The sequence below is a fragment of the Ursus maritimus genome, unplaced genomic scaffold (assembly GCF_017311325.1).
Source record: "Ursus maritimus isolate PB19 unplaced genomic scaffold, ASM1731132v1 scaffold_35, whole genome shotgun sequence".
In the NCBI taxonomy this organism is placed as follows: Eukaryota; Metazoa; Chordata; class Mammalia; order Carnivora; family Ursidae; genus Ursus; species Ursus maritimus.
In genome coordinates this window covers 21,874,226-21,886,896 of record NW_024426119.1, presented here as the reverse complement: position 1 = coordinate 21,886,896, position 12,671 = coordinate 21,874,226, and the positions used below count along the sequence as shown (strand labels likewise).

Sequence of the window (12,671 nt, the reverse complement as noted above, 5' to 3'; positions counted from 1 at the left end):
TTCAGAAATGTGGGGAAATCTAAATTCCAAATAAAGGGGGAAGTAATAGGGGTATTAATGAGAAAGAGATTGTAGGTGATTTTTTAATCACATTGTCTCCTTTTTTTGGCTGCAAAATCTATAGTTAATTCAGTAGGAAAATGTCAGAAAATGTTAAAAATCAAATTTTTATGTTTAAAAAATTTTATGTTTAAAAAATGATGAAAATAAAAATAACTTTCTTTTTCTATATTTACAGCTATTCTTGGGATGCACAACCTGATAACGAATGCCCAGTTATGTGATATAGTGGGAAGTAGTAATGGTGTCGACCAAGAACATTTTTCAAGTAAGTACTTACAATCCATTGTGAATTCCAATCCTTTGTTAAATGTATTTTGTTTTTTCCATGTATTCAGTATATACATACCAAATGTTTTGTATATGTGCTTGAAACCCGAGATTCCAGCTAGATAGTATTGATGTAGAAAACCATTGAAAATAGAATATTAACTATTTTATTTTTAAAGATTTCATTTATTCATTTGAGAGAGAGAGACAGAGCACAAGCAGAGGGAGAAGGAGAAACAAGACTCCCCACTGAGCTGGGAGCCCTCTGCACGGGGCTCGATCCCAGGACCTGGAGCTCATGACCTGAGCCGAAGGCAGATGCTTAACCATCTTGAGCCACCCAGGCACCCCTAAATATTTTATTCTTAATGTGTCAGCAAATGTAATTGGAACCACTCTCACCTCACTAAGTAATACTAATGGTAAACAATATAAAACCTAATGAAACGTGGCTTTTGTTGACATTTTATTCTCAATGTTACTGATTTTCAAGAAATGTGCAACAATGCTGACAAAAAAAACTATGTTGTAAAAATCAGATTCAGGAGAAACCACAGAACTCAACCCCTAAATTAATTTATACTGATATTAAATAGCCTAAGGCAAGGCTTTTAAAAAAATTCATTTATAGGATGTTTTAAAAGGACCAAAGTAATACATACTTTTGTAACACATTTGAGCAATACGTAAGTAAATGAGGTAAGAAGTGAAAGTTCTCTGTTCATAGCCGTCGTGCTTTCTGCTCCCCCCACGCCCAACCTGTTAACAATTTGGTGTATATCCTTCTAGACTTATACTATGTTCATACAAACATATATATATTACATATATGTATATACATATATACCCGTATGTTATATACATACATATATACATACACATTACACACAGTCTTTTGTTTTTTACAAAAATGGGATCATACTGCGGCTGTTTCTGGCAACTTAATTTTTCAATAATAATATTACTTTTGACCGTGGAGCCACTTTTACATGGATTCTTTTTGATAATTACAGTATAGTACTGTAAATGTATTTTCCTTATGATTTTCTTTTTTATTATTGAAGTGTAGTTGACATATGTTATATTAGTTTCAGGTGCACAGCATCTTGACTGAACAGTTCTGTACGTTACTCAGTGCTCACCACAATACGTGTAGTCATCGCCCGTCACCATACAATATTATTATGTTGTTATAGTATGATTGACTATATTCCCTATGCTCTGCTTTTCATCTCTGTGACTCATTTCTCGTATAACTGAAAGTTTGTGCCTCTTAATTCCCTTTATTTTGGCTGTCCCCACACTGCTTTGCCCTCTGCCAACCACTACTTTGTTTTCTGTATTTAAGAGCCTGGTTGGTTGGTTGGTTGTTGTTTTGTCTTTTAGATTCCACGTGTAAGTGAAATCATACGGTATTTGTCTTTGTCTGATTTATTTCACTTAGCATAATGTCCTCTAGGTACATCTGTGTAATTACAAATGGGAAGACCTCGTTCTTTTTTTATGGCTGAGTAATATTTCATTGTATTGTATATACCATGTTTTCTTTATCCATTCATCTATGGATGGACACTTACGTTGCTTCCATATCTTGGCTATTGTAAATATGCTTCCGTTAACACAGGGGGGCATGTATTCCTTTGAATTAGCACTTTTGTATTCTTTGGGTAAATACCTAGTAGTGCGATTGCTAGATCGTATGGTGGTTCTATTTTTAACTTTTCGAGGAACCTCCATACTGTTTTCCACTGTGGCTGCACCAGTTTGCATTCCCGCCAACAGTGGAAGAGGAGGGCTCCTTTTTCTCCACATCCTTGTTAACACTTGTTGTTTCTTGTGTTTTTTATTTTAGCCATTCTGACAGGTGTGAGGTGTAGTTTTGATTGGCATTTCTCTGATGAGTGTTGATGAGCATGTTTTCATGTTATTTAACCTCCATGTATTTGTGGTCTTTCCAGATTTTTTTCTTGTGGTTGACTCCTCGTTTCATAGCATTGTGGTCAGAAAAGATGCATGGTATGACTTGGATCTTTTTGGATTTGTTGAGGCTTGTTTCGTGGCCTAATATGGGATCTGTTCTGGAGAATGTTCTGTGTGCACTTGAAAAGAATGTGTATTCTGCTGTTTTAGGAAGGAATGTTCCAAATATATCTGTTAAGTCTATCTGGTCCAGTGTGTCATTCAAATCCATTGTTTCCTTGACAGTTTTCTGTTTAGATGATCTGTTTAGATGATCTGTCCATTGATGTAAGTGGGGTGTAAAAAATCCCTGACTATAATCGTATTGTTATTGATTAGTTCATGTTAATGACTTTTATGTATATGGGTGCATAAATATTTATACTTGTCATATCTTCTTGTCGGGCTGTTCCCTTTATGACTATGTAGTGTTCTTCTTTGCCTCTTGTGACAGTCTTTGCTTTAAAAGTCTATTTTGTCCAGTATAAGTACTGCTACTCCAGCTTTCTTTTGACATCCATTTGCATGATAAGTGGTTCTCCATCCTCTCACTTTCAGTGTACAGGTCTCTTTAAGTCTAAAATGAGTCTTCTAGGCAGCATATAGATGGGTCTTGTTTTTTCATCCATTCTCTGTCTTTTGATTGGAGCGTTCTGCCCATTTACATTCAAAGTAATTATTGGATGAGTATGTTTTTATTGCCATTTTTATTACTTGTTTTGTGGTTGTTTCTGAAGATTTTCTCTGATCATTTATTGTCTTTCATGGTTTGCTGGTTTTCTAAGTGATGTATTTCAATTTTTCTCTTTATTCTTTGCATATCTATTAAGGGTTTTTGATTTGTGGTTATTATTAGGTATATAACATCTGCATATAGTCTCTGTTAAGTTGATAGTTGTTTAAGCTTGAACCCATTCTTTACTACTCTTGTCCCCACGTTTTAGGTATCTAGTGTCATATTTTACATCCTTTTATTTTGTATGTTCCTTGACTGATTTTTTTTTTTTTTACAGAAATATTCATTTTTGCTTGTTTTGTGTTTCCTACTTTCATACTGTCATTTTTGGTCTTTCCTTTCCACTCATACAGTCCCCATTAATATTTCTTGCAGGGCAAGTTTAATAGTCTTGAACTCCTTTAGTTCTTGTTTGGGAAACTCTTTATCTCCTATTCTGAGTGATAGTCTTGCTGGGATAGAGTATTCTTGGCTGCAGGTTTTTCCCATTTGGCACTTCGAATATATTATGCCACTCTCCTCTGGCGTGAAAAGTTTCTGCTGAAAAATCCCAACAGCCTTGTGGGGTTTCCTTTGTATTGTAACTGTCTTTTGTCCTGCTGCTTTCAATAGTTTGTCTTTATCACTATATTACTCTATTACTAATTACTATTTATCACTATATATTTTAATTACAATATGTCTTAGGGTGGACCTTCTCTAGTGATTTTGTTGGGGGCTCTCTCTGCCTCCTGGATCTGGATTTCTTTTTTTTTTTTTTTAAAGATTTTATTTATTTATTCGACAGAGAGAGAGACAGCCAGCGGAGAGGGAACACAAGCAGGGGGAGTGGGAGAGGAAGGAGCAGGCTCATAGCGGAGGAGCCCGATGTGGGGCTCGATCCCGGTACGCCGGGATCACGCCCTGAGCCGAAGGCAGACGCTTTAACGACTGCGCTACCCAGGCGCCCCTGGATCTGGATTTCTGTTTCCTTCCCCAGATTAGGGAAGTTTTCAGCTATCATTTCTTCAAATAAATTCTCTGCCCCCTTCTCTTCTCCTCTACTTCTGGGAACCCTATAATATGTAGGTTATATTTGATAGAGTCACTGAGTTCCCTGTTTTTGTTTTGCATAATTCTTTTTTCTCTCTCTCGTTCAGCTTGCTTACTTTCCATTGCTCTGTCTTCTAGGTCATTAATTCGTTCTTCTGCTTCTTCCATCTTGCTGTTCATTCCATCAAGCATGTTTCTCATTTTGTTTTTTGAGCTCTTAATCTGTGGTGTGTTATTCCTTATCTCTGTGGCAGTGGTCTCACTGACGTCCTCCACTCTTTTCTCAAGCCCAGTGAGTATCCTTATGATCATTGCTTTAAATTTTCCATCAGGCGTGTTACTTATATCTCTTTTGCCTCCAGGCAGTCTCTACCTGTTCTAGCCTTTTAGAACTTGAAATTTCTCTCTTCTTCTGCAGGATAAATCTGAAAACCATGAGCATACTTTCTTTTAATATATACATCCAGGCTGGATATATCCAGATCTTTCCACTTTCCTCAGGAAAATTATTTTCAGGCCATCGTCTAAATTGATCTCCTCAGGATGCTATGTGTGCATGTGTGTGATAAATTTGAAAAGAGCAAGGTACTCCTAGAGGGAATTTATTCAGTATACTTTGACTTTTTTTTTTTTTTAAGATTTTACTTATTTGAAAGAGAGAGACCATGGGAGAGACAGCAAGAGCAGGGGGAGGGGCAGAGGCAGAGGGAGAAGCAGAAGCAGGCTCCCCACTGAGCAGGGAGCCTGATGTGGAACTTGATTCCAGGACCCCGGGATCATGACCTGAGCTAAAGGCAGACACTTAACCGACTGAGCGCGAAGGTGCCCCCAGTATACTTTGTCTTAAGATGAGTTTTGTTCCTAAAAGCTAGAGGGAAGGGAAGAACTAAGCCGGATAATGACCCTGTCAATCTTTCTGTCAGTTGCTCTTAACTTGTTTTGGTCATTTGCTCTGAATCTGATGCTATAGGTTTTCTCCCCAGAAAATTTATCCATTAAAGTTTGCCTGTTCCCTGTGTTCATAGACCTTCATATACACATCAAAGTGTGCTTACGTCTCATTAGAGGATTCAAGGCTCCTGGGTCCTCTTTCAACTTTGCTTAGTTGTATTTTGGCCATGTAGATGGATATGGTATACTTGGTGAACGATTGGGGGATAGGAGTGAAGGAGGGCAGTAATTTGGGGGATTTCTGTCTCCGTAGCTCTTCTGTGTACCATTACCTGTCTGTCTCCCCCTTTCCTATTCCTACTCGTCCTCCCCCTTTTCCCATAAGAGAAAGAGGTCACGTGTCCTTCATTACCTTACTCTTCTCACTGAGGCTGTGTGTCTTTAAGTCTGTGATTCGTACTCCCTTTATAGTAATTACCAGTTAAATCTCAGAGAAAATGATATGAGAGGATAACATTTTGAATGCTTTCAATATGTGTCAGCATGTAAAGGATCTTTTGGAAATTGTGGGGAAAAAGTTTTCTGGTTAGTTGTATTGAACGTGTGTGTACGTACGTGTTCTTTGCGTTATCAAGTTATATATGCATTCTCTGTAATAGTATCAGCCAGTGAGACTCTTGCTCTTTTCTTTGGTTACTACAGATGTGGTAAAAGGTGAAAAGATTCTTCCAGTATTTGATGAGCCACCAAATCCAACCAATGTTGAAGAGAGTTTAAAGAGAATTAAAGAAAATGATGTTCGTCTTGTTGAAGTTAATTTGAATAATATAAAGGTATGTGTGCTAAGCAAATAATAAAGTTTTGACTTGCTTTAAGTTAGATCTAGGATGAGAGTTGGGCAGTTTTGATATAGTGTGATTCTTTCTACTTAAAGGTAAAGTTTTTGCTTGAAACCGTATGCTTAGATTCCTTTATATTTTAGAAATTAAAGTATAATATTTTTCTGACTTGCTTTTTAAAAAGTATCATATAAAAATGTAAACCCTACATGCTGTCAGCATAAATCTTTCTGGCTTCCAAAGTACTGCCTGCTTCTGAGAGCATTTAGTCTTGTTTTTGTTTTTCATTGAACCAAACTCTGCACCTACTGAATTCTGCCTGCTCAGTGTACAGTTCGATGAGTTTTGAGCAGTGCAGAAGTTGTACAGCCACCCCACGGATGAGGAACATGTCAGTCCCCTTTGTTGTCATTCTCTGCCCCCAGCTCTAGCCCCTGACCGCTCATCTGTTTTCTTTCCCTTCTCCATTTGCCTTCTCCGGAATGTCCTGTAAATGGAACCACAGAGTACGAGCCTTTTGAGTCTGGCTTCGTTCACTTAGCATAACGCATTTGAGACTCATCTGTGTGGTTGAATGTGTCAGTAGTTTGTTGAGTCGTATTCTTTTGTTGGTTGGACATGCTGCAATTCGTTTATCCGTTCACCAGTTGATAGACATATGGATTCCCTCTGGTTTGGAATGATTATAATAAAGCCATTAAACACATATGAACAGGTGAACATGTGTTTTCGTTTCTCTGGAGTAAACACCTAGTAGTGGGCTTTCTGGGATCTTGAGTCTTAAAAAAATGCAATGCTTCCCTGGAGTAAAGAAGAAATGAGTTGGGAGGGCATAGGATGATGAATTACCACAGAGTAAATTTAGATTATCTCTTGAGTGTTAGTCAATGTATAATAGCTGCATTAAGAATTCCTCATTTAATTTTATTTTTAAGAATCCCTCGTTTTAAATCTTGATTTGTCTGAATTGAGGGCTGAGAGAGCATCTGGGAATTATAAGAACCCAGGGAATAAGACCTCTGTGCTCCTTTAGCAGGTGTTCCTTCCTGCGAGCGGAAGCAAGCAAGCCTTGGAAAAAGCTAACATTCCTAGTTGATCACTGATTTTTAATTTTTAAAAAATTCAGTCCTCGCATATCTAAATCAATAGGTAATGATCTGAAAATAACTAAGCTACAGGGAATTGTAGTCTTGGTACTAAAGGGAGAAATTAGTGCCTTCTAGAATTATATCTTTCCACATTTCAGGTAGTGTAGGGTTAATCTCTCTTAATATCTCACAGCTTAAACTAAGTGACATCTCTCCCTTTGTAGAAAAGTGGATCCATTTTGAATACTCAGGTGTTGATGTCTTATAATCCAAATAGTTAAGTGTAGAATAATGAAAGTTTCTTTAATCAAAAAATGCTAGAGAAATGATACCTACTCTGCTCTCGGTCAGCGGTTTGTGCAAATGTACCGTAATAGAGAAATCATACAGATGGGAAGGAGGCCGTTTGTTTTCCTTTGTAGGCTAAATGTTTTGTTTATATAATTTCTGAGTACATTTAATGAAAAAAAGTAAGTACAAATATATTTGATTAATGGACCGAATTTCCTGCAAACTAAAATGTTATACTTCACATTATTGTCTTCCAAGAACATCCCAGTTCCAACCCTAAAAGATTTTGCAAAAGCTTTGGAAACCAACACACACGTGAAATACTTCAGTCTTGCGGCCACGCGGAGCAATGACCCCGTCGCTGTTGTAAGTAAGCTGCTACTGAGAATAGAAAGTGTGACTGTGGTGTGTGACAGAGGTGGCCGAGTTGATTTTATGATCAAGGTTTACTGTCTTTTCAGTTGATGTTTAACTCACCATTAGGCAATGCATTTACTCTTTTATGTTTATTTTTTCCTATATTTCTTCCCTACAATTTTAAAAACCCTAAGTGAAGTCACACAATGTATGCTGTTTTGTAACTTAATTTTTCGGTGAACAATATATCTTAGAGATCTTTTCATATCACTACATAAAGTTCTACACCATTCCTTTAACATCTGCAGAGGATTCCATTTATGGATCTACAGTGTTGGATTTTGTCAAATGCTTTCAATGTGTGTATTGAGATGGTCACGTGGTTTGTCCTTTATTAATACGGTGTATTACATTGACTGACTTTTGCATATTAAGTCAACCTTGCATTCTTGAGCTAAATCCTAGTCAGTCATGGTATGAACCTTTTTCTTCACTCGGCTTTGAGGACATCACTCCCTTTGATTCTCCTCTCTCCTCACTGGACATCCTTCTCTGGTCCCTCCTCATCTTCCCAATCTCTAAGCATTGAAATGGCCCAGGGCTTAGTCCTAGGTCCTGTTCTTTTCTTTGTCTACACTCACTTTCTGCGTGATGTCACTCTGTTTCGTTGCTATGTGTTATCATGCTTCGGACTCCCAGGGTTGTTATCCTCTGTTCATACCCCTCTCCTGGACTCCATGCTTATGTCCGCCTGCTTAACCCCTTGCTTGGCTGTGTAACAGACATCCCATATGGTCCCAAACCAAACTCCTGGCTTCCACCCCACACCTGCTCCTCTCCTATTTTTTCCTGTCTCACTAAATGACAACTTCATTCTTTCCTTTGCTCAAGACAAAAAGAAATGGAGTTATCCTTGATTTCCCTTTCTCACACCCGTAAATGTATATCCAGCTTTGTCTTCCAAATATTCCAGAATCTAAGCATTTCTCACCATTTCCTCAACTACCACGCTGTTCGGTCTAAGCCAGCATCTTCTCTCATCTGGATTCTTGCACTAGCCTCCTCACTGGGCTGCCTGTGTCCGTCCACCTTTCCCAACTCCAAGCCAGCTTTTTTACATAGCATCAAAAGCGATTTGTTTATTTATTTATTTGAGATAGCACAAGTGGGGGGTAGGGGAGAGGGAGAAGCACACTCCCTGCTGAGCAGGGCTCGATCCCCCAACCCTGGGATCAGGACCCGAGCCAAAGACACTTAACCAACTGAGCCACCCAGGCGTCCCCAGAAATGATTTTTTAAAAACTTTAGTTACCTCATTCCTATACTCAGAACCCTCCAGCAGCTCCCCATCTCACTAATAAAAATCACAATCTTTCAGTGGTCTTATAATCCTTTACTTGCCCCATTTTTTCTTTTTAATATGGATTTGAGAAGGAGGGGGAGAGGGAGAGAAGAGAACCTCAAGCAGACTCCCATGCTGGCCGCGGAGCCTGATGTGGGGCTCAATCCCACGACACGAGCAGACCCGAGCTGAACCAGGAGTCGGACGCTCAGGCAGCTGTGCCAGCCAGGCTCCGCTGTTGCCCCTTCTTTCATTCTACTGTAGACGTACAGCCTCTCGCTCTTCCTCAGATGTGCCACGCGTGCCCCTAATGCAGGGCCTTCATCCTGGTTTCTCTTTGTACCCAGAACTTTCTCCCTAAGATATTTCACATTGTTTTATGTCACCACTTTGAGTCATTGCTCCAATGTCACCTTCCTGGTGAGGCCTTTCCTGACCACCCCTGCCCCCAGCGCTGTCTACCGTGTTTTCTTTCTCTACAGCTCTTTTTACCATCTGACATTATATTTTGATTATCCACCCTCCCCCCCACTAGAATGTAAGTTCCATCAGGCAAAGACTTGTATGTTTTATTTCTAAACCTACAGCGCAGTACTTAATCAGATAATAGTTGGAGAAGTGTATATACAGATGGACGAGGGGTTTGTTCCACATAGCTAGCTGTCACTAATGAGAAGTACACATGTATAGAGAGCTGTCCCAAGGTCTTTCTAGTATCTCTGCTCCCTCTTGCCTTCTCTTTTAACCTGACTTTAAGTTCTGGGAAGCTGTGAGCATTTCTGGCCTTCTGCCTCACGCATCCCTTCCCATCTCGGCCTTGAAAATCAGTCCGTAATTTATCTTCATTTTAGCCACACAGTAACCCGGCTGCGGTAAGACCCGAGTAAGAAAAGATGTTCCAAAGACACCTTGATGAAGTTAGTCCTACACAGGAACTGAGAGCGAGTGTGAGACACACGGGAGAAAGGAGGAGTGCGGTATGAGTGAACATACGGTGTGGACGGCAGCAGAGAATGTTACCGACAGAGGATTTCATGCGACCAATCTAAACACCGGGACTGGGTTGTGTAAAAAATAGACGCGAGGCCTGTGAGGTGGTCTGTCAGGCTACCACAGTCTAATGAGGAACACCAGAGCAGTTCTGATTATTGTATTTGTTTATGGCAGGGAGAATATGTGATACGTACGTCAGTTTTTATCTCTATTTTCTTTAATTTCTAGGCTTTTGCAGATATGCTAAGAGTGAACAAGAATTTGAAGAGCTTAAATATGGAGTCCAACTTTATTACCGGAGCTGGGATTCTGGCACTGATGGATGCTTTAAGAGATAACGAAACCCTGGCAGAGCTTAAGATTGACAATCAGGTCAGTGTTCTGTAGCAGTAACTGAGGAGGCCACAGTCCGCTCCACGTCAGGGGCTGGGGACTCAGGAGGCAAGTGGGAGGAGGGCTTTCGGGGAGCCTTGTGGGAAGGTGGTGGCCTAAAAGGAGATGAGGACATCAGAAGCATCCAGAATATTAGCTTAATATTTTGAGTATGGGTTTGAGCATGTTCATAGAGTTGTGCAGCCATTGCCACTAATTCCAGAACATTTTCATCACCCCTCCCACCAGCCCTGGCAACTACTAATCTACTTTCTGTCTCTACACATTTGTCCGTAAATGGAATGATACAATATGTGGTCTTTGTGTCTGCCTTCTTTCACTTACAGAATATTCTGCAGTTTCATCCGTGCTGTAATATCTATCAGTAGTTACTCTTTTTATGGCTGAATATTACATGTGGGCTGTTTCTGCTTTTTGAATAGTAGGAATAATGCTGATATGAACATTCATACACGAGTTTTTATATGAACGTAGGTTTTCATTTCTCACGGGTATATACCTAGGAGTGGGATAGCAAGGTCACGTGGTAACTGTTTAACTCTCCGAGGAACGGCCAAGTTGTTTTCCACAGCCACGGCACCATTTTACGTTTGTACCAGCATGTGTGAGCTTCCCAGTGTTTCCACGTTCTTGCCAACACTTGTTATTGTCTTTTTGGTTATCATCATCTTATAATAAGGGGTATGAAGTTGTATCTCCTTGTGGTAATCCAGTTTTTTTATGTCTGTATGAACATACACTGAGCTTTAAAATTTTGTTTCTCTTATGTATGTATGTTGTAAGAATTGGGAAAATTTTAAAAGACCAGCAGAGTCAACATTTACCTGAATGTCTTAGTCTTGACTTTACCTTGAAAAGTATTTTGATCTAGTTTATTAATACTATTTTTTATTTTAATTATTGCAGAGGCAGCAGTTGGGGACAGCTGTAGAATTGGAAATGGCCAAGATGCTTGAGGAAAATACAAATATCCTTAAATTTGGGTATCAGTTTACACAGCAGGGACCCCGAACCAGGGCCGCTAACGCTGTAACAAAAAACAATGACTTAGGTAAGACACATGCATTTCAAATCAAATCTCTGAATTGTATCATTAAGCTAATGTATTAGAGGGATTTTTTTTTTAACTGCACAGCCCTTTTTATATTGATTGAATTAGAGTTCAGTTTAAGCGCAGTTGTAGTGATTACTGGGTTTGTGGGTGAAATCTTCTGTCACAAACATTTCACAGCTTTAAGCGAACAGTTTTCTACCAGAAACATAATATAAATGCTTCCTGGACCAAAAATCTTGTTCTTAGTTACGAGTCTCCTCTTGGAGCTATTGAAGATTTCAACATTTCAGGAAAGTTTTTGGCCTTTTTATCAAACAGGCCTAGACAGAAATTCACTTTTATATGATAAAATATGGATTACAGTTTTGATCCACGTTTTGTATTGTGTGGCACGTGTCTGCTGTCGTAATCCGTCTCCCTGACATAGCCATTACCGGGCACTTTGTCTTCTCGCTGCACACATCGGTCAAGGTCAGCAGCTGCCCGTTTCTTTTCGCAGTTCTTACTGAAGATACTGCTGAGGCTTGTGCTTCTATTCGAAATAAGTTTTCCAGCCAAGGCTGAATTAAAGAATATGATGCTTGGAATTTTGTTTCTACGTGTTTCCAGTAATTGAGTCTTCTTTTAAGTTGGTGTTTTATCATTGAAATATTTTTAAATGTGTTCAGACAAGAATTAAAATAAGACTTCTTAAAGGGAGTAACACTTCAAAGGGATGCAGTTCTTTTAGGCTTCGCCGTATTCGAGTTTGCATTCTTAAAGGTTTCTAAAGCAGAAAAGTTACAGCTTCCTTCCCTCCACCCAAATTACAGTGAAGAGTATTAGTTCAAACCCTTTCTGTTTCCTTTGATGACTTAGCTTCCCATAGATTTTAGCCTCTTGCATTTTATTTTTTTTATTTTTTATTTTTTTATTTTTTAAGATTTTATTTATTTATTCGACAGAGACAGAGACAGCCAGTGAGAGAGGGAACACAAGCAGGGGGAGTGGGAGAGGAAGAAGCAGGCTCATAGCGGAGGAGCCTGATGTGGGGCTCGATCCCAGAACGTCGGGATCACGCCCTGAGCCGAAGGCAGACGCTTAACCGCTGTGCCACCCAGGCGCCCCAGCCTCTTGCATTTTAGAAAATTGGTGTGTTTGGTGTACTGTTGATTCTCAGTGTAATTTGCAAAGTCATGCTAATTACATCGAGAAACACACTATGAAACGATGAGGAGCTACATGAAAATTATTTCCTGGGTCCTTTATTGTTGGCACTGCCCGTAGTAGTGTCCGTGGCCCCGAGTAATAGAGGATAGGGAGGCCACGTGGAAGGTGTGGTCTGATGCGAAGCGGAAGTGAGAAAGCAGACAGCTTGTGTGGGTGG

The 12,671-nt window shown here is 39.5% G+C and overlaps 1 protein-coding gene across 2 annotated transcripts in view; it reads left to right on the top strand.

The window, feature by feature from the left end:
• Nucleotides 1-12,671, top strand: part of TMOD3 (tropomodulin 3) — a 78,294-nt gene that overhangs the window by 58,456 nt on the left and 7,167 nt on the right. For both annotated transcript variants that reach the window (XM_008705973.2, XM_008705974.2), the window contains 5 exons: nucleotides 239-328; nucleotides 5,651-5,781; nucleotides 7,425-7,532; nucleotides 10,087-10,230; nucleotides 11,158-11,302. In XM_008705973.2, the coding sequence (XP_008704195.1) occupies nucleotides 239-328; nucleotides 5,651-5,781; nucleotides 7,425-7,532; nucleotides 10,087-10,230; nucleotides 11,158-11,302 (618 nt within the window). The remainder of the gene's footprint in view (nucleotides 1-238; nucleotides 329-5,650; nucleotides 5,782-7,424; nucleotides 7,533-10,086; nucleotides 10,231-11,157; nucleotides 11,303-12,671) is intronic.